At 35.1% G+C, this 21839-nt stretch overlaps 2 protein-coding genes and 1 non-coding gene across 5 annotated transcripts in view; 2 read left to right on the top strand and 1 right to left on the bottom strand.

The window, feature by feature from the left end:
* The window catches only part of LOC105829569 (extracellular signal-regulated kinase 2), a 25844-nt gene extending 15211 nt beyond the window's left edge, over nt 1-10633 (top strand). Inside the window, exons 1-12 of one of the 3 annotated variants that reach the window (XM_012668541.3) lie at nt 2476-2772; nt 3827-4046; nt 4166-4296; nt 4575-4750; nt 5219-5358; nt 5444-5636; nt 5902-6042; nt 6166-6263; nt 6347-6487; nt 6641-6810; nt 6925-6956; nt 7392-7556. In XM_012668541.3, coding sequence (XP_012523995.1) covers nt 2557-2772; nt 3827-4046; nt 4166-4296; nt 4575-4750; nt 5219-5358; nt 5444-5636; nt 5902-6042; nt 6166-6263; nt 6347-6487; nt 6641-6810; nt 6925-6956; nt 7392-7422 — 1689 coding nt within the window. In that variant the 5' untranslated portion in view covers nt 2476-2556 and the 3' untranslated portion in view covers nt 7423-7556. Of the gene's footprint in view, nt 1-2475; nt 2773-3826; nt 4047-4165; nt 4297-4574; nt 4751-5218; nt 5359-5443; nt 5637-5901; nt 6043-6165; nt 6264-6346; nt 6488-6640; nt 6811-6924; nt 6957-7391 lie in introns of those variants that run through there. The other 2 variants (XM_012668540.3, XM_036287555.1) reach the window with 2 other exon arrangements.
* A 1541-nt stretch (nt 10634-12174) lies between these two features.
* On the bottom strand, nt 12175-17985 carry LOC105829568 (prosaposin). The gene is made up of 13 exons (XM_012668539.3): nt 17724-17985; nt 16670-16766; nt 16064-16433; nt 15369-15671; nt 14853-15041; nt 14664-14783; nt 14298-14564; nt 14091-14225; nt 13853-14017; nt 13556-13775; nt 13138-13452; nt 12914-13053; nt 12175-12829 (listed from the first exon to the last, which is right to left on the bottom strand). The coding sequence occupies exons 1-13, from the start codon at nt 17761-17763 to the stop codon at nt 12674-12676; spliced, it is 2517 nt and encodes an 838-aa protein (XP_012523993.1). The 5' UTR covers nt 17764-17985; the 3' UTR covers nt 12175-12673.
* A 2829-nt stretch (nt 17986-20814) lies between these two features.
* Trnav-aac lies at nt 20815-20887 on the top strand. The gene has a single exon. It is a non-coding gene; the product is annotated as a tRNA-Val (tRNA).
* Nucleotides 20888-21839: the final 952 nt, after the last annotated feature.

Raw genomic sequence — 21839 nt, 5'->3', positions numbered from 1 at the left:
ACTCCTCGCTCACTCCTCGCTCACTCTCCGCTCACTCCTCGCTCACTCACTCGCTCACTCCTTGCTCACTCCTCGCTCACTCCTCGCTCATTTTTCGTTCACTCACTCGCTCACTCCTCGCTCACTCACTCGCTCACTTTTCGCTCACTCCTTGCTCACTTCTCGCTCACTCACTCGCTCACTCCTGGCTCACTCCTGGCTCACTCTCGGCTCACTTCTCGCTCACTCCCGACTCACTCCCGGCTCACTCCCGGCTCACTCCCGGCTCACTCCCGGCTCACTCCCGGCTCACTCCCGGCTCACTCCCGGCTCACTCCCGGCTTACTCCCGGCTTACTCCCGGTTTACTCCCGGCTCACTCTTCGCTCACTCTTCGCTCACTCCTCGCTCACTCACTCGCTCACTTTTCGCTCACTCTCTCGCTCACTCCTCGCTCACTCCTTGGTTCACTCCTCGCTCACTCTTGGCTCACTCCCGGCTCTCTCCTCGCTCACTCCCGACTCACTCTTGGCTCACTCCCGGCTCACTCCTCGCTCACTCCCGACTCACTCCCGACTCACTCCCGGCTCACTCCCGGCTCACTCCCGGCTCACTCCCGGCTCACTCCCGGCTCACTCCCGGCTCACTCCCGGCTTACTCCCGGTTTACTCCCGGCTCACTCCTCGCTCACTCTTCGCTCACTCCTCGCTCACTCACTCGCTCACTTTTCGCTCACTCTCTCGCTCACTCCTCGCTCACTCCTTGGTTCACTCCTCGCTCACTCTTGGCTCACTCCCGGCTCTCTCCTCGCTCACTCCCGACTCACTCTTGGCTCACTCCCGGCTCACTCCTCGCTCACTCCCGACTCACTCCCGACTCACTCCCGGCTCACTCCCGGCTCACTCCCGGCTCACTCCCGGCTCACTCCCGGCTCACTCCCGGCTCACTCCCGGCTCACTCCCGGCTTACTCCCGGTTTACTCCCGGCTCACTCCTCGCTCACTCTTCGCTCACTCCTCGCTCACTCACTCGCTCACTTTTCGCTCACTCTCTCGCTCACTCCTCGCTCACTCCTTGGTTCACTCCTCGCTCACTCTTGGCTCACTCCCGGCTCTCTCCTCGCTCACTCCCGACTCACTCTTGGCTCACTCCCGGCTCACTTCTCGCTCACTCCCGACTCACTCCCGGCTCACTCCCGGCTCACTCCCGGCTCACTCCCGGCTCACTCCCGGCTCACTCCCGGCTTACTCCCGGTTTACTCCCGGCTCACTCCTCGCTCACTCTTCGCTCACTCCTCGCTCACTCACTCGCTCACTTTTCGCTCACTCTCTCGCTCACTCCTCGCTCACTCCTTGGTTCACTCCTCGCTCACTCTTGGCTCACTCCCGGCTCTCTCCTCGCTCACTCCCGACTCACTCTTGGCTCACTCCCGGCTCACTTCTCGCTCACTCCCGACTCACTCCCGACTCACTCCCGGCTCACTCCCGGCTCACTCCCGGCTCACTCCTCGCTCACTCACTCGCTCACTCCTAGCTCACTCCCGGCTCACTCCTGGCTCACTCCCGGCTCACTCCTCGCTCACTCCGGGCTCACTCCCGGCTCACTCCTGGCTCACTTCCAGCTCACTCCCGGCTTACTCCCAGTTCACTCCCGACTCACTCCCGGCTCACTCCCGGCTCACTCCCGGCTCACTCCCGGCTTACTCCCGGTTCACTCCCGACTCACTCCCGGCTCACTCCCGGCTCACTCCCGGCTCACTCCCGGCTCACTCCCGGCTTACTCCCGGCTTATTACCGGTTCACTCCCGGCTCACTCCTCGCTCACTTTTCGCTCACTCCTCGCTCACTCCTCGCTCACTCACTCGCTCACTCACTCACGCACTTACTCCTCACTCACTTTTATTCACTCACTTACTCCTTCTTGTAGGTTCTAGTTTACTAGTTCTTGTAAAGATGTCACTTCCGTTCGACGTCGATAAAGTAAGAAACATCTTTAACAAAATTGAACTTCAATGTACTTCAATCAACTTCAGAGTAAATAAACATTTATATACAAAAGCTTCGCTGTATAAAAGAAAAGATATGTATATTCATGCTTTATTTTTTGTACTGTTTTAAAGAAGTTTAAAAGTTGTACAAAAATATTTATTTAAAACAAATTTCTCACCGTTCCTGAAATCATTTATTGTAGATATTATATAAATAATCTAAATAAATATATCGTAATATTGCAATATTACGAAAAATTCGGACCCATAAGAATAAATATAAATTTTTATATAAAATACGTAACGTTGTAAAATTAAAATTTAGGAGAAGAAACAGAAATTATATCCTAATTAATTAAACATGTTCTTTGACAAACGGTCACTCGGTCTATTTGTAATATACCTGGTAATATATCTATAATCTATATACTGACGACTGCGACCAACCGCGACATTGCAACCCGTGTGGACACGGTCGCCTCGGCAACTGCCATCAATCTTGTAAACAAAGGCACGCATTGTCGTGCGGAGGGTCGCGTGGAAAAAAATTGCCTCGACCGGGGGTCGCCCACCCGAATGTACGAAGATGTGAATGCGCCGCGACGGCTCGCACTTCTCTCCGTCCGAAAGACTCTCATCCACGTGCGAATACTCCCTCGATTTAGGACCGTGTCTCGAGCGACCTGAGGACTCCGTCGACGGCGTCGCCGCTGCGACGATGTCGGGGAAGAAGGCTGTAGAGAAGGTCTCCGAGATTGACGCGCATATCAGCAAACAGTACGACATAGTGCGACGTCTCGGTAAAGGGGTAAATAAATAAGTGATAACATTATTCTTCCCGTTCACTCTTCCTGCGTATGAAAAATTTGGGGATAACGCGAAAGCTAATTGCGAATTTGTCTTTATCGCTGTGTGGAATAAAAGTGATATAAAAACATGCGGTTTGATATAAAATATGATTCCTAAGTTATAATCTTACGTGCAAAAGTTATATAGATACTGTATTTTATTCAGAAATCGCGGCCCATTACTTGTTATATGTAATTAAATTACGAGAGAAACATGATGTGTACGTTGATATATATTCTAGAGATGAAAGGATTAAATTTTTAGTTGCGATAAACGTTTGACGAAAAGCAAACTACATAAATGTATAATATCTCTTAATTGATATTTTGAATTTTTTTGATATTTTATTCAATTTATATTTTTTTACAATTTTTATTTTATGTGAAATCTTTTAATTTATATTTTTAAATTTATTTTTACACATTAAAAGTATTTTCTTTAATGTTGTTATTACTGTTTCGATAATAAGAAAAGAAATATTAGTACACGTGCATGGTAGAATAGAAACTTTTCAACTTATAAGAATATCAATAATCGTCATTATCCGTCTCGTCAGGAAAAGTAAAGTTGAAGACAATCAATAACGTCGCCGTCGCAACGACGACAAACGGATTATGGTACCGCAAGGCGCAATTTTTGTTAGACATCTATTTACATAATTTGCATTTGATGACAGGTTGCAAAGGACTCATTTATATCATAATAATACAGATTGCGATTTAAATGATATTCATGCATCGTGCTTGCGTACTTCTTATTTGTACTTCATAGCATAATCGAGATAATTTCAATTGCAAAATATATGATATGCGAGAAAATAGAAAAAGCAGCTATGTAAATTATGTATATAATTTATGTTTATATTTGTTCAAAAATTATTAAGAGATATTTATTTAAAAATTTATAATTTTGAGATAGAAATATGTCAATACAGTTTTTAAAAGTTTCTCATTTTCTTTACACACATTTTTTTTGTAATAACAGTAATATTATTTAATTTGTTTTCTATATAGGCTTATGGTATAGTATGGAAGGCGATCGAAAGGAAAAAGAAGAACACAGTTGCGGTAAAGAAGATCTTCGACGCCTTCAGAAATCAGACAGATGCGCAGCGCACGTTCCGCGAGATTATGTTCTTACTGTCGTTCGCCAATCACGAGAACATTATAAAGCTAATTGGACTGCATAAGGCGGACAACGATCGGGACATTTACCTCGTTTTCGAGTACATGGGTGAGTTTTACCCGATCCGAAGAAGAAATTCGCACAAAAATACGCACACGAAGGTCACACGCCATGTGCGCCGATTCTCAGACTTTCGGCCTGAAACACGTTTCGGCCCGTTTCCCCAGAAACCGATCTTCACAACGTCATTAAGCGGGGCAACATCCTCAAGGACATCCATAAGGTCTTCATCATGTACCAACTGTTTAAGGCGATCAAGTACATACACTCGGGCAACGTTATCCACAGAGACTTGAAGGTGATGCTGAGTCTTATAGTCTAAAGAAAAAGCTGAAGAGTTCTGCAAAATTTTAATTACTTAAAAATATATCTTTAAATAAATTTTAAAACGCTACAATTTTAATTTTATGTATTTTTTAATTATATATATATATATATATATATATATATATATAAAAGCGCAAAATAACTTTTGTATTTAAGCTTTTATTAAGCTTGCGCTATTCATCACATTATCTGTTGGCAAAGGAATGCATTATCTCGTTATGTCGAGTTTGCGTTATTCTTTCATTGCAGCCGTCCAATGTGCTCCTGAATGCGCAGTGTCATTGCAAAATTGCGGACTTTGGTCTGGCACGTTCGGTTACGCAGATCGGCGAGGGTGATGGCGAGACGGGAAGCGATCCAACTTTGACGGACTACGTCGCCACTCGGTGGTATCGCGCACCAGAGATTCTCATAGCTTCAAAAAGGTATACATTTATTTAGTTAAACTGAAACAGTTATGAAGCGTCATATTGAATTGTAATCGTAACAGAACTAAAACATCATTTTGGGCTGCTACTGTCTGAAATTCCTTGCGAAGAGAGCTATTCGCGTTTCTTTGATTACGCGAATAAAAATAATTTTTGTTGAGAGACATATTATTGATTATTATTAATTTAGAAAATAATCCGAAAATGACCTAATTTATGATATAATATTTTGAATAAATAATAATAGAATTAATAATTTTTATAATGGAATCTAACAATTTATAATAGAATTTAATATTATTAAAAAATATTTTTTATTTACCTATCGCGTACTTTTGCATCATAGATTCGCAAATTTTAATTGTGACAGAATTTTATCTCTTAAAATAGAATTTCTTTTATGTGCAAAGTTTGAACTATTGCAAAGATTAGATTTTATCCATGATAATATAAATATATTTTTAGGTACACAAAGGGAATAGATATGTGGTCGTTAGGCTGTATTCTCGGTGAAATGTTGCTCGGAAAGCCGCTCTTTCCCGGCTCATCTACGATAAACCAAGTCGAGAGAATAATGATAACCTTGCCTCCACCGACAGATGAAGGTAATCCTTTTCACAACTGTTTGATAAAAGAAGAACGGGACAGGAAAAACCAACTGTGGGTCTCTGTCAATAATATTTTTTTCAGATCTAATATCAGTCAGCGCCGGTTATGGAACCAATTTGTTAGAAAAAACACCTAACAGACCTAGACGCACTTTAAGAGATTTATTGCCGGAAGTGTCAAGGGAAGCTTTAGACCTTATTAGCAATTTAATAGTCTTCAATCCCACGCAACGATTTACCGCAGTTGAAGCGCTAGAGCATCCGTATGTTGCCGAGTGAGTATCTTCATTATAATTTCAGCAGATAGACGGATTTAAAAGTAAACTTTCGTATTTTACACGTATGTCTGTGTTGCCGTGTAATTTATATTTTATATTATTGATTTATGAGAAATATTATGCAATGCATGAAAGTAGTTCTTTTCTTAATTAAGACACATCTGAATTATATTTAAAACATTTGATTATATTGGTTAAATTGACATAAATTGAAATTAAATAAATAGATTATAAAACATATACTGAATTTCCTTTTCAACAGTTTTCACAGAAGGGGCAACGAACCAGAAAGAGGCTCTAGCGTTGTACCATTGTTAAGTGACGATGTGCAGCTCTCAGTCGACGAATATAGAAATAAGCTTTACGCCATGATGGACGAAAAGCATCGAAAACACAAAAATATGTGAGTATATGTTTATTCATATGTAGTCAGTGATTATTTTACGGAATGAAAAATGTTTTGAATTAGATACCTACATATTTAATGTATTAAGTTTTCTTCTTTTTTTGCACAAACACATTTTAGGTCAAAATCCAGACTGCGGCGATTATCTGAAAGTATTAGAAAAGAAACTAGCAACAGTAAGAGTAACACGGTGATCGGCCATGGTGACACGATTGTCGGTGAGGTTTACATTGTACAAGATTCTTTTCTGCGATTTTGTTCTATTAATTCTCAGTTCATCTGTAAACTATTTTATTTTCAGCGTGCTCGTCATTGCCAAATAAGAAGGCGATCAGACCGTCTCAAAGCGATAATTCTACGCACGGCATTACAAGAACGCAAATGGTAAGTAACTCCATAGAGGCGCCGGCACAGGAGACTTTCACGAACACTCGGCATAACGGTAAGAATTTTACATTAATATCGTTTTAATCTTAATTTGAAGCTTTGCTGATAAACATAGAGTTTAATTAAATGGCGTGTAACATTGAAAATTAAATGTCGTGATATCGGTGTCTGACAAATTTTAATCATTAAATTTGCGATTGATTGACAGTTAGGAACGTGGCGACACAGTACGCTTGTAACTTGGCGAACGGAAACATACCCCCAGCAACGGCCAAAAGTTGCTTCTACTTTAATCAGCAGCAACAGCAGCAGCAGCAGCAACAGCATCACCAACTGTCCAAGTCTCAGCGTTCCATTCAGTCAGATCAAATGGCTATGGTGAGCCATAACATCCTCATTTATTTTTCTATTTTTCCGTGTTTGCTTTCCATCACCCCTTTCTCAAGAGACACTTAACGCGCAAGGAGGTAAACGGTAATTTTGTTATTACAGGCTGCATGTCGTGTGGGATTTGCGTTTAGTAGGTACTGTAATCACTTATTTTACGCAACACCTAGCAGATTGCATTTTAATTTTATGCATGTTTGATGTACACGTTTGAGAGTATACTTTTAACTCCGTCGTGACAGCAATTAATACAGTTTAGATAATTTATTATATTCATAAGACAACAAATAAATTTTAAAAAATAGCAAAGTTTTAAGCAAGGTTTAGGAATTAATCTGAAATTTTGATCATATATATTATATATTTTTTGCACAAAACAAAAATGCGAGTGCTTTTCAGTAGCGTGTCATTAAACCTTTCTCAGTCTTTATCATGTATATAAAGAATTATTATTTTTTGTAATAATAAACATGTTATTGATCGCCATATCACTGATCGATGTAATCAGTCGCTGTGTACGCGTTCGTGATCGAAATTCCATTTCCGTGCTCACAGAATTTCTTCAATTTTAGTACGGTACCGGAAGCAGATCGAACCAATTAGCAACAACAGCACAACGCGTCAAGCCACGAAGAGCCTCCAGGCAGCAGGTCTTCACACAGGCGCAGAGGACTTTTGCCTCTGCATCCGTTAATTGCCGCGGCGACAATCATCGGCCTAAAACAATGCCGGCGAAGCTGATCAGGATCAGCGACAGTCCGAGCAGCATCAGACAATCCAGCAGCGTCGCGAGGACCGTCGCTAGGACTCTGGATGTTAAGACCGCGGGGGGTGGAATCAGCAGCCCGGAGTCGCCGTACGTCAGCAACCATCCTCAGGCCGTCCGCAGCTATCTGAATCAGACGGTGCCGTTGGTGGCGATGCAGCAGCATCTTCGAAATCGCACGTCCTGCGGCAGGGATAGCTTGGACAGATCGTTCGCTGTTGCAGATACCGTGACAACCAACAGTCGCGTTAAAAATGCGGCGCGCGGTCAGGATGGTAGGCTACACACGAGGCACAACTTCGACGCCGGCTACGTCGGGCAGAGGAAGTCGTCGACGACGTGCGACAAGTCGAGGTTCCTGAACAGTCACAGCCAGAGTCACGGGGTGATAGCGGAGTCGGTTTACAAGGATCTTTGTAACGGGACTATAGGGTGGTGAGGCTGCAGCGAATAGGCTTCGCAGGGGATGAAGTATTATCGGACGGGACAGTCGCGCGACGATCGCTCTGCTTTCCTTTCGACGAGATCTGCAAGTCGATCGTGCACGCGAGTCCTTGTCAGTTTTCTTTTTACGTTGGAGGGATAACAATACCTCCAGACTTCTGTGCACGACGAGTTTAAGAACGGAATCTGGAAAAATCTACGGTTGAAATTATTTTATAAGGTCGAACATTAAACACATTTTCATAAAAAATATCGCACTTGTCTATATTTCTTCTAAATTTATTTTGTTGTAATTATTATGTATATTCATGTATATATAATTACATATTTTTTATACATTTGTCTTGTGCTAATGCAAACAACATTTTGTAGTAATTATATTTACACTTAAATTACATTAAAAAATTTAAAAAAATATATTTATAGTACGGTTTGCAATAATTTAGTAAACAATTTTACGGAAAAATAGAAAATATAGTAAAAACTTTCGTTAATAATCTCGTGATAAGAAGCAAGCGATCGTCCTAGACTACCCTAGAGTTTGCTCGATCATCCTCGTGCAAAAAGCATAGCTTCACGATACAAGGTTCCTGAGTAAATAAAGTTTACACGAAATAAATGCAAGAAATAAACGCTATCAATATGCTTTCAGAATTTCGAGTTTCCACGGGTATAATCGGAAATGCCAGTCACAGAAGTGACGTCCTAAACATCAAAGTTCTCAAGCAAATATGATTCTAAGACCGCTATGACTACTTTATACTATGATTATCTTTTATACCATGTAAAATATCAAAGTGAGAAATGGGCGTGTGAATCTCTCCTTTTTTATAATAAAAATGTGACAATAAGCGAGATCATATAGGAGATCAAAGTTTTTTTTTATGAAAAGAAAAACAAACATCGATTTTGAGAAATCGAGAAACAGAAGCGAATTTAATTGCGCGAAGACTTGCAGAGATCATCCCGTGGGAATACGAAAAGCAACGTAGGAGCTTAGGACGATAAGCGATACAATTCACGTGGGGCCATACAGCGGAGTATATGACATACATATTTTTCTATGATATTTTATTTATATGTCGTGAATATATGAACACGTACGCGACACACGCATACACGCATATTCGCACGCACGCACACATACTAGTAGGTATACGTCTTCGATTTAGTGTACAAATCTCATTGTATCATACATTATGTCGTAATATCTTTGTGCAGCGATGATCGAGAGCGCTCGGAATCATTTGCGACTTATACGTATTATGAAAATAAAATTTTAATAAAAAAAAGAAAAGAAAGAAAAGAAAGAATTCTTTCATATTAAATAGAAAGCAACTGATAATCGTGCTTTTCCCCGAATAAACGTGATTGACAATTTGTTAAAACAATAAGGAATAATTTTTGCCTTTATTCTGCTGTTGATCTTTCTTGTCGTCTTTCGACGAATCAGTCTGTATATTCAAAAGGTTATAGGTATTTCTCTCACTTCAATTTCTGTATTACTATTGTTTAAATATCCAATCTGTGCTGCATTATCGGAACAGCACACCTGTGTATTCTTAACCTTCGTTGATATATCGGGATCAGCTGCATATTTTTGTCAGCGATCGATCGTTATCGCGTTCTTCAACAATAAAAAAAAAATTTTCATACATATCGCAAGGCATTTTTTTACGCGTATCAAATTATGAAATGTTTATGCGAGATGCAACCGCGAGATGTCAACAGCGTGTTTATTGAATTTAGATTAGAATTCACTGTATATCTAATTTTCCGAACTTTTTGAAATTCGATTGCCTTTAGAGAAAACTCTTTGAAAGATTGCTTAATTATAAAATTTTAAAAGCTTATTTGTAGCTGGCGCTTAATTCCTTATTAGTATAATCGAAAGATGGCTTCTTAGAAACTATAAAACCTGCAATCATTGAGTATGTCAGTAATATAACGAAACTTTGGGTCGATTGTTCCAACTTCTTGTTAATATTCTTACCTATCAGGTAAATATATGTTTGTCTTTATTTATTTAAGAAAAGAAATGAAGATGGATACATGCTTATCTGGTAGGTAAGTTTACCAAGAAGTTGGAACAACCGGCCTTTAAACATACAATAAGAGTAAGGAAAGAAAGGAAAAAAAACGTAAAAAAAAATAAAGTAAATAAGAATTTTTTTTTAAATAACGTTTTTATTTAGTAGAAGTAATAAGTTAATATTACAGTTTAATCATCTTCACCCGTAAAACATTGTGCTTAGAAACAGCTGAAGTGAAAGACAATTTAAGCAAAGAGTGCGCGCGTGTTTATGGAGTTAAATTTAAATTTATGTAAACGATACAAAGTCCAAAATTGGTTTATAGGATGTCTTTAAAACATTTCTGCGCAGTATTTTTAAGATATGTTTTTAAGATTATTTTTGCGGAGTTTCTTCAAAACGTTTCTTAGACGTCTTATGATTTTAGATTTTGTTTGAGTATATGTACGTTGTAAATTAAGATTGTATGTGTTATATTAAAAATTTTTCGTATATGTGTGAGAATCTGATATGTATGTATGTTGTAATGTAAAAATGGATAGGAGAACAATAAAATATATACATATATCCACATCTATGGATAACTTACACAGAATAACGATAGAGAACAGAAAGTATACGCCGCCAATGACATTCTCGTCTAATTCTTAATGATGTAAAATCCTCTATACACATATTAAAATCTAGTAGTATCATCGAGGTTACACGAGAAATTCGTTCTTGCCATAATCTCATTCCAGAATGCAATACGTAATTATTTTCAATTAGTTTCTATAATTTTATTTAATAAACATATTCTAATATCCCGACTTTGGATACGGTAAATAATTGGATACTGCATGCAAATAATACCAAAGGTTAAATTAAACATCATTTGTAGATAAACCTAAACATTACTCGCAGATAAAATTTTAAATATCACATTATTTATACAAGGTCGAGATACAAATATTACCTGCGCACTAGCAAGTAAAATTATTTCAGAAATAGCGTACATTAGAATAAGATTATCGTAATGACAAAAGTAAAAAAAAAACAAAGTATAGCGGAAGACAATTTAACAGAACTGTCTCCAACTTTTTTGCTGCATTAAAATTTTTCTTTTCGCTTTTATAAAATTTAAACTATGTGTTTACTTCTCTTTAAGTACAAAGAGCGTGTATTAGTTTATAATAGCTATAGAAAACAGTTATTAATTTTCAGATTGAGAAAATGTCTGTCTAATCTATATTTGAACAAGAAAAAGTTGTGTTCAATAATTGCAAGAAAATGTCAAAGATTTGTAGATTACAAATTAATGCATTTTTTCAACTTACCAGCTAGAATCGCGCAAAATGCAATCAAGATCGTCTTCATATTTTATTTTTTCAAAATTTCGTAATAAAATTGGATGTAATTGACGCGCGATGAATAAGTGAGATGAACAACGGTACTTTCCGATTAATCGACACCAACTAGATGACGAATTGTTGCAATTTGTGAGAGAAAAAAAACTGCTTTTCCTTTCAGAAAGCAATTTGTGGCTTCAATAATCGGTAATATTTGCTATTTCACGTAATGCAACAATTAATTTATCAATATATGTACAAATACATGTATATCCTGCTGAAACATTAGAATCGGATAACGAAAAGTGAATCTTTATTTGTTTCGATTCGTTGAAATTATCGAAAAAGCATAAAATAGTTCGTAATATTTTAAATGCGAGTAACGTTCAATCAGAGTCGATTTTAATTTAATGACAATAAATCAACGATGAATTGGAACTGCCCGATTGATCACTTATATTTTTTATCGTAAAATATTTATTATACGTACTTAATCTTCCATCAATTTTGATTTCATTTTATTTTTCACAAAATACTTGTAACATTTATGATCTTATTTTAGTTTATTGCCACCGTTCTTTAATCATCATTTAAACGTAAATATTGAATACATTGAATATTTAATGGATAAAGATATTAATAGCTAGACAATTTCTAAAAAAACGAGTTAGAATTGGAATTAGAAATTTTCCAGATAAAACATCCTACACGCGAAAGAACTTTATTTAAAAAATACATAAATCATACATTTTTAGGAATACACAATTCATATACAAATTACATATTAAAATTTTTTAAATTTTTTATTTTATCATTATCACAGTTGAAAATAACAGATCATCATAGGTTGAATAAATTGAAAAAAGCATGTAGAGAGACGGGGATATTTTTTAATATATCGTTTTAATTATATATAAAATAACAACTTACTTTATTTCAGGAGGAAATGAATTCTTGCGATGCTATTAAAAATTACAAATTTTATGATGTCAACGTAAGTACGGTGAACTACGCGCAATATTTGGTTCAAGTGCGAATATCGCAATGTCATTCATCGTGTCTATACAGATCAATATTATCCGAGTGTTCGATTGTAGTTAGAGATTTAATAAAAAGATCATCGATATATAATATTATAACATGAAATAGGCTATTTTGCTATGGCTAATATCTCCAGAAATCTGATACTTCCAATTGAGGAGCGTAGCGCATCACTCTCTTTGTTCTCACTTCTTAGATTCTCCTCCAAATAGTAGTTTGTGTCATCTGTAAATTGATGAAATTTATGCAACTTCATCATTTTTATGATTCTTCAACGACATAGCAAAATAATCATTGGAAGAGCACAGAGCAATTTTGCTGCACATCTTTTCACTATCCATATGAGTTTTCAGCATATTTATTATACTTGGCCCATAAATGTCCACCATCTTGTTGCACTGTACAAATTTAATTAAAGTTTAGTTGAGTTTGGAAATATTTAAAAAAATCGTTTAAAAAATCGTAAAATGATAAGGGATTACCGTTTCTTGATTATTTCCTGGTAAATATTTGCACACTTTCTTAACAACTTCTTCGATCTCAGCGTCTACCCTTGAATTACCTAATAGCTTATCAATTTGTGATATAATTGATCGACACAAGGCACATTCAGATATAGATTCTATAGAAATAAATTAAATTACATGTACATTTTCCATATATTAGTAAATATATATTATAATATGCAATTTTTTTTTTACTGTACCTTGAATTTTTTTCATGTTTACTTTACAAAGACCTAGCACAGTACAGGCCTCTTTAGGAGTGACATCTTCTGCGAGGACACTTATGAGAGCATCAGCATATTCGTCCACAAACTCATTGCATTCTTTGGCAACTGTTTTTGGTAAATAATTGCATACACCATGTACTGCTTTTTCTATCTTCGCTCGAGTTTTGTTATTACCAATCGTTTTATCAATATATTGCATTGCAAATTCACAAATTATACACACACTATCGTCTAAGATATTCGTGGGCTGAAATATATGTAATGGATACTCGGGTATCTCATTAGTCACTGAAATATAAGAAAAAAAGTTATGTTTTTGTAAATATTTTAATAATTGTAAAATAAATTGCTTTATTTTTAATTTATATATACACTTTAAAAAATAACTCACATATTTCTTCACTCTTCTCAGGAATATAGTTATGTTTGGGACCAGGATCTTTGGTTGGATCACACAAATGAAGATAGGTGCATACTTCCTGGGGTGTCATATCTGCAAGTAGCATGTCTACGAGTTCTTTGCTATATGTCTTCACAAATTCTGTGCATTGATTGATCAAATTTTGTGGCAAATGATTACATAATTTATCCAATTCAGCTTCAATGTTAGCCTATAATATTAATATGATAGCAAATAATTATATAATTAAACATCATTATATAAAGATGATAAATAGCAGACTAATACCTCAGTTTTATTATTTTTAATAACATCGTAAACTTGCGTTATCGCAAGCAAACAGAACGGACAACTTGGTTTATCTTCTACTGTTGTAATGGTATACTGTTTAGGAATCTTCTCCCACATTTTCAATAATGCTTCTGATGGGCAAATACGTATCATAGTACAAACCTTAAATTAAACAATAAATTATACTTTATTGATCTCAATTTCAGTATTTCAAATACAAACAAAAATACTTTACCTGTGATGGATCAATTTCCTGGACAAGTAGAGCGACAACTGCATCTCCATAAGTATTTACGAATTCTTGACATTCGCCTTCAATGGAAGAAGGTACTTTCGTACATATTTTTCCAAAAAATTCTTTCACTTTTTCCTTAAATTTGAATATATTTATGAATTTTGTATAAATTAATATATAATATTCATAAAATTTGATATTTATTACCTCATTTGTAGGATCAGTAAGAGTATTTTGAATATAATGCAACAAATATTCGCACAATGTACATGCTTGTGTTCCATCAACACTTTGTTCTTGTAATAAAGGATAAGGCATTAATCTTTCGAGTGGCAGTTGCATTTCTTCAGCTTCCGATTTTTGATGTTCCTTGCCAATAGTAACTTCAATCTCTTCTTTTCGAGGTTCTTCCTTCCTCATTATGCCTACCCCTATTTTGGCTACTTCTACTGGGACCAGAGGCCAAATTGGTCCCTGTTTCAACATAAAACATGAAATAAAATATTGTGTAACTAAATCTTTTAATATGAAAAAAATATCTTATTATTTATAAAATACTATTGTACATCTTACCTGCATCATTTTGTCAGGGCCAGGACAAATTCCAGAAATTTGACAGACAACATTGCTATTCAATCCGTGTGTAAGATATTCATAGATTTGGGAATAATATTCTTCCACTATGGCTTTACACTAGAAAAATTATTTTTATTAATATTACGTATATAAAGTGATATGTACCTATTTATTTAAAATACAAACCTCATCAGCGAAAGATTTTGTTTGCTTACAAAGGCCCAAAAGAACTTCTTTAAATTCTAACTCCGTTGTGTTTGCAACTAGAAGATCTTTCAAATGACCCACAAGCTGCTGACACAATTTACATGGAAGATCATCTTGAACTTCTACCATGCCTACACTCGACAGTGGGGTTATTTCTACTTGTAGAACCTATTATCACAATACATATTAATAAATTATTTTTTAGCTATATAAATATTAATCTTGGAATGCTACTGTGGGTGAATTGTCACTCAAGTGCTGATTCAAGTTTAATACAGTTTTTGTTATTAAAATTTTGATAACTTAAAATAATTTAATATCTTTTTTTACATTAAAATAACATTAGTTTAGTTGTATAAATATATCTTGTTATCTCTATAAAATAGAAAAAAATTCTTAATTATGTGATTAAATTTTCACCCAGATAGTGTTAATTTAAGGAAAATATGAGTACCATTCCAAAGTTAATTTATTATAATATTTTATATTACTTACTGTACTGTTTTCGTGTTTGTGATATTTGCCACTGCACTGTCCCGACAAATGACAAATGTTATCCGCATTGAAATTATTCTGTAGATGGTCGTAAATGGTATCAAAATGAGTCATAATAATGGCCGAACAGGAATCCGAATAAGAACCAAGTTCGCCGCAAATACGCAAAAATTGTAGGAGCATTGTGCTTTGTGGTGTACGATGCAATTTATTTTCCATATACTTTGCTATCGTGTAGCACTTGGTGCACTCGTCAGGCTCAAGTTCATCATTCTTCAATAAGACTGACTTTGTTTCACCCTTCTAAAAATAGAAATGTACTCTCTTGATCAACAGTCATTTTAATCATATCGATACATTCTTCATCCATTGCTATTTATCAAACATATAGATAAAATTCGAAACATTTATAAACTTTACATCGAGATAATTAAATAAAAGAACGAATATGTGTGAGAATATTACCGAACGTTATTTACAGCAGATTAAGTGTCCCATTAATCTAATCTAAATTGTCCAAAAAAATATTCAAAGACAATAGATATAACACATATGTAAGAATGTCAATAGGTTATTTCAAATGACATAATTAAATTATTTTGAAAGAATAGGGTATTTCTTTGATCAATAATATGTTGGAAGAGCTTTGACTCAAGGCAGTAAAGCATAAAAAAAAAAACCTGAAATTCCCTTACCTTTATTATACTTCGCTCTGGAATTTGATACTCCGCAAGTAATTTATCAATGTGAGCATTATTGCAAAGTCCTGCGACAGAGCAAACAACACCTGGATTCATTTGAGACGCCAACGTCTCCACCAATTCAGGGATAAATTGATCCACAATTTTGATACATTCTTCAACAATAGGTTTAATGTGAATCAATTTGCAGCTTCCCTCAAAGACGTCTTTCAAATCTTGTTGAGTTTGATTACTCTCCAGTTGATCTCGCGCCTGTTTCACCATATCTTTACAAATTCCACATACATCGTCATTATCCTCCGGCACTTCCATCTGCTCCCATCGACGAATACAATGATTGACGGCACTGCATCCCTTAGCTGTCCTATAACAATCAACGTTAGTGTTTCATATCAGTAAAACTTAATTAAAATAAAAAATATATAAAGTTTTTAATTTAATGTTTTATTGTTATCACTACTATTTAATAATCATATTGTATGTCATAAATATGTAACACAATGTATTTTAAATATGTTTTATAAAAATCAATTCTTTTATTATTTTTTCAATATGAAAATACAAAGTATATTTTAAATTATAAATATGATTAAAACTTACTTTAGATTCTCACACCAGTAACTTGGACCCCATGTACATTCATCTTGACCTAGAAGAGGTTGTGGTCCTGCAGTTATGACCACTCCGGCTGCAGCTACTGTAAAATAAGAAATTACATCTATGTAAATTTGAATACTAATTATAAGCCAAATAATTACAAGTCTCTCTAAAAAGAAAAAAAAAGAACATAAAAATGAAACGCTCAGTAATCCTCAACTTCTTGTAAATAGTGAATAATTTATAAGTGCAGGAAATATTCACTGTCATGTTCATAGCTTTTGATGTCTGCTATGGTCAGCGTGTGTTCATGAAGGTACAAAAGTGATTCAACGATGAAGAATTTTCTATGAAACAATGTCCATCTTGCAAGAAAACAGAATTACCACTCAATCACTTACATGATAAGCATTATCGGCAACGTCATTATATTGACTTGTTATACAGCATTATTATATTGTAATGTAACATTCCATCAACAGCCATTTTACGTTCAATCCAAATTAACAAATTACAGGCGCAAATCAACTGAGTCATCCTAATCATCCTAGTTCCTTCACGGTGAGTAATATAGAAACGTGATTACTCCGGGTAACGCAAGAAGGACGCAGAGCGAGACGGAGCGAGTGTAATAACAAAAGAAAGAAAGAAAAGCCCGCGGGGTAGGGGGGTTGAGAGGATCCCGTACATGCCAAAGAGAAGAGACATGTTTGTGAAGAATCCAAGCCTATCTATATGCGCCGGACATTAAGCATCGCTTGCAAAAACAATGCTAAAGGTCGCTATCAAATGAAATTAAGCATCGCCCGCTCGCTCGCAGATAAACGTCACGCTGTTTACGATACTGACGATACAAATATAGATTATGTTCGACGCTGCCGAACAAAAAACATTCTAGAAAGAAGTGCATCGCAGATTCGCCGAGAAAGGGGGAGCGGAGATGATGCACGATCACTCTCGTAGAGGAAAAACCAATGAATAGGAATAAAAAAAAATAAAATAAAATAAAAAAATAAAAACGGGAACAAGACAGAATGGATTGGATGTCAAAACTCACCAGCCAGAATCGCGCTGAGCGCGATCAGGATCTCCTTCATGCTTTTGACGCCTCGTCACTTCGCCAGTCCGAAGACGATTTCACACCAAATTGTGCGCAGTTGGGTTGTGGTCGCGTGTTTGATCCTAAGACGATTGAATGAATCACGACCAACGACAGCACCTCCCGCGACTGACCGACGGATGACGGCTGCACAGCGAATCGGCGAATCTCTTCAACTTCGGGCGATTCGCTTTCCGTTCATGGAACGCAATTCACGGCTTCGGCTACGCTCGGTAATGCTCGCCGTTCCACGCTGTTCGTGCGCAGTTCGAAATCTGTCATCTGTCGACAATGTGCATGTGTGTAACGCGCGCGCACATACACAAAACAATATCGAGCCATTGCGACGACCAATCCCGCGTTTCTTTTTCCATGCGTATGCAGGGATGCCTTTGTCCAATTTTTTCGGATCGTTCCAGAAAGACAAATATTTTGCATACTTGTTTGAAACAATGCCGTTCAAGATTTATAGTTTTTTGGGCATTGATATGTGTCCGCGTCTATTGTTCACGTTTACTGTCTTCCTTTTAATTCCTACACCGAAAAAAAAGTTTTTCTCTTAGGGTCGGATGCTCTAACTTCTTGGTAAACTTATCTACCAGGTAAGCATGTGTCTATCTTCATTTCATTTCTTAAATAAATAAATGACAAATATATATTTATCTGATAGGTAAGTTTACCAAGAAGTTGGAACAATCGATCCTTAAAGACGTATGTGTCTCACATTTAAGTGTTACGAAACTTAAAATTTAAAATTTTTACAGATTGTTCTAGTATTATTTGAATATGTATAATTTGAACACAATTCCGTTATTAATTTAAAAGTTATTTAAAATTTATTTTGTTATTGTTTGTGAATTCGATGGAAGAGTAACATTGTAAATTAAATCAAATTTTTTGTATATAATATTAATAAAGTTTTAATAAATTTTCATGCAAAAGTTCATTAAAAATAAATTCTCTTATTTGTTTAAAGATCATTTATTTAAAACAATAGAAAAATAATTTTCGCTGCACAAATTATTAAAATTTTTGGTTTTACTTGTAGGTGATTTCAGAATCAAAATTTGTATTACATTTTCAAATTTTTGTTTTTGATATGAAAACCAAAAAATGAATTTAAGATATTTGCAATTTTCTAATTTCGATAATTTTTAGTTAGTAGAGCTAAGACATCCTTAAAAAATAATTTTACTTTCTTAGTTTTTCACTTTACAATTAGACATCTGGCAATTTACACACTTTAGTGACAAGAAAACAAAGCTCACTATTAGTCACAGTAATTGCATAGTTTTTCTTTCTGCTCGAAAGTATATATTTTTTTTTACTTATTTTATAAAATATTAAGTAAACGTGTATATATATATATATATATATATATATATATATATATACATAAAATCTCAACTAATAAATTGTAAAACAAAATCAATAATGTATAATTGTTTTTTAATTTGGGTGTAAAAATCATATCAAGTACTCGTTATTATGCAAAAAAAAATTATTAAGAAAAGGAAATAGATATTATATTAATACCCATTGATATATTAATGTTCAAGCTAATGTTTACAATAGTTACAACAGTTGTGATTAGAACATTTTTTATTCCGTAATGAGAAAGTTTATCTCGAATTTGTTATTTCTTAAGAGTTTATTACGAATAAACATTTTAGACTGGCAAATATTATTGTGTATTCGTAATATTGTAATCTACATTAATCCTTGTCAGAATATTCCGTTAATTTATTGTTATAATTTATATTAAAATTCAGGATAGAATTTTTTATTTCATGTGAAAAACACTAGCAAAGTTAATCAGAAATACAACGTTTTATAAAAAAATATATGTATATATTAAAGTAAACGGCAAATACAATACTATAATAATTTATAAAAACTAACGTAAGCTAAAGATCATCTAAATTTTAGAACAAAATGAAGTTAAATGTATTTAATATTTATTATGCATAATTTTGAAATTAATATATTAATATATTTGAGGCTACGTTTATATGTATACATCAAACTTGTTATAAGACGAGAATAATACTTGAAAATTCCACAAAACAAGTGTAATGAACTTTGCAATGTGAAACAGATGTTCAATTTTAATTACGATAAAACTTTACTTTAATAAATTGCGAATCCGAAAACTCTGATTTATCTTTTAGGTCTTACTTTATTCTAGTTTCGTTTTAACAAACTTCATTTTTCGCGTAATGATCTCCTCGTGCCTGATACCACGTGACGTTCTGCGTATAGAAAAATTCTGATCACTGTCGTTAAAAATAAAATTAAAAGTTATATGCGTTGTGAATTGCGAAATCTAGACTGAATGATATTTATGTGCGAAAGCTGAGCGAGTTGTATCACGGCCGATGACGGAATCGACAGTGAAACGATGGTGAAATTTTTTTTTTTACTTGTTTCGATTCGCATCGTCGCTATCCTGTCGAAAACGCATAAAATGACGTATGGTGTTTTGACGAAACGCACGCAATCGCGATACACAATCGAGTTTTTTCTACGAGTTTTAATCAGCGATAAACCAGCGACCGATAAAGAATCAGCTGCTCGAGAGATATGTGTACCTGTTACTCGATTGATCGTTTATACATGTGTGATAGTTCTTATCGCGAGATAAGAAAAGAGATGCATTTATCATCCCTTCCGTCCGTTCTCAATATTATTTTCGTGAAACCTTGAGCTTGTAGCGTTCACGATTTTGTATATGAGTTTTATTTTTTATTCAATTACGTATACTTATCGAAGACTTCTATAATTAAATTAACTTATTAAAAATAAAAACATTAACTTAAGTAGAATATAGAAAGCGTCGATAATTCTAGTAGCGATAACATAATAATATATGTATGCTGGCTGACACTTGCAGTGATAACACTGGCGTTGCAAAGGCAATAATAATCTTTTCTCTTTCTCATTAACAGTTGAATAATGAAATATAATATAGATGTAACGTGTATCCCAAATAATTTATAGATATTGTCCCACAGAAAACAGATGTGTGGCAAGGCCATAGCATCAACAAGTTTCCGTGGTGTAGTGGTTATCACATCCGCCTAACACGCGGAAGGTCCCCGGTTCGATCCCGGGCGGAAACATTTTTTTCGTCATTGTAAATTCGGTTTTCGCAAAATTACAAAAATACTTGAACCATTTTCAAAGAGTGCGTTCCATTGTCGATATAAAAAAATACGTGTCTATTATTTTTGCTTACTCAATATATATATCAAGTTTCATTAAATTGGCGAGTTACATAAAGATAAAGTTACTTGTGTCTTTAAAGATTAAACAATTAATTGGTTAACGATATGTAGTTGCCAACACTTTAGTTAAAAATAATAATAAAGAAAACAACGATTAAGAAAATGTCCAAAAACTGAACATAAAAATATATCTCACAAGTTTATAATCATTTGTACTAAATTATATAATTTCTATTAGCATTTACTTAATGAACTTAATTTCATTATAAATTATTGCTCAAATTTTCTTTATTGTTCTTTAGATGTGCCAATAACAAATGACTAATATGGACTAGAGTTTGTGTCATAAGTTATTATACAATTGTGTGAATATGTTTTCAGTTTTACTGCGAATCTGTATATTCTGCTAGCGTCTTTGTCATATATTAAGCTTCATATAAAAATGTAAGTAAATTATATTGCAACAGGAAAATAATATGTTCATATCTGTTCTGATAAAATTTATCATTTAATGATATGTATGTAATACATAACTGACCTGTTATAAAGCAAATTAGCCTTATTGATATAACTGGAACAAAAGATACAAATTGATCGATCTTTACTAATTCGTTACAATATATTTTTATAATTATTGTAAAATATGTATTTATGTAGCATCATTTGTTTTTTATTTTTATTTTTTTATGTTGCAGACAGATCTGTTTTGCCGATTAAACGTAACAATTTTTGCCGCGCAAGAATTCGTTTTATTATTTTCATAGATTTAGAAATCCTTCTCCAGAATAAAAGTATATGCATTACTGAATTGATGCGTACTGAAAAAAAGATTCTACATTATTGGCAT

Source organism: Monomorium pharaonis, chromosome 5, assembly GCF_013373865.1.
Source record: "Monomorium pharaonis isolate MP-MQ-018 chromosome 5, ASM1337386v2, whole genome shotgun sequence".
Lineage (NCBI taxonomy): Eukaryota > Metazoa > Arthropoda > Insecta > Hymenoptera > Formicidae > Monomorium > Monomorium pharaonis.
Note: the sequence above shows the minus strand (reverse complement) of the source record. Positions and strands in the feature narration are given on the sequence as shown.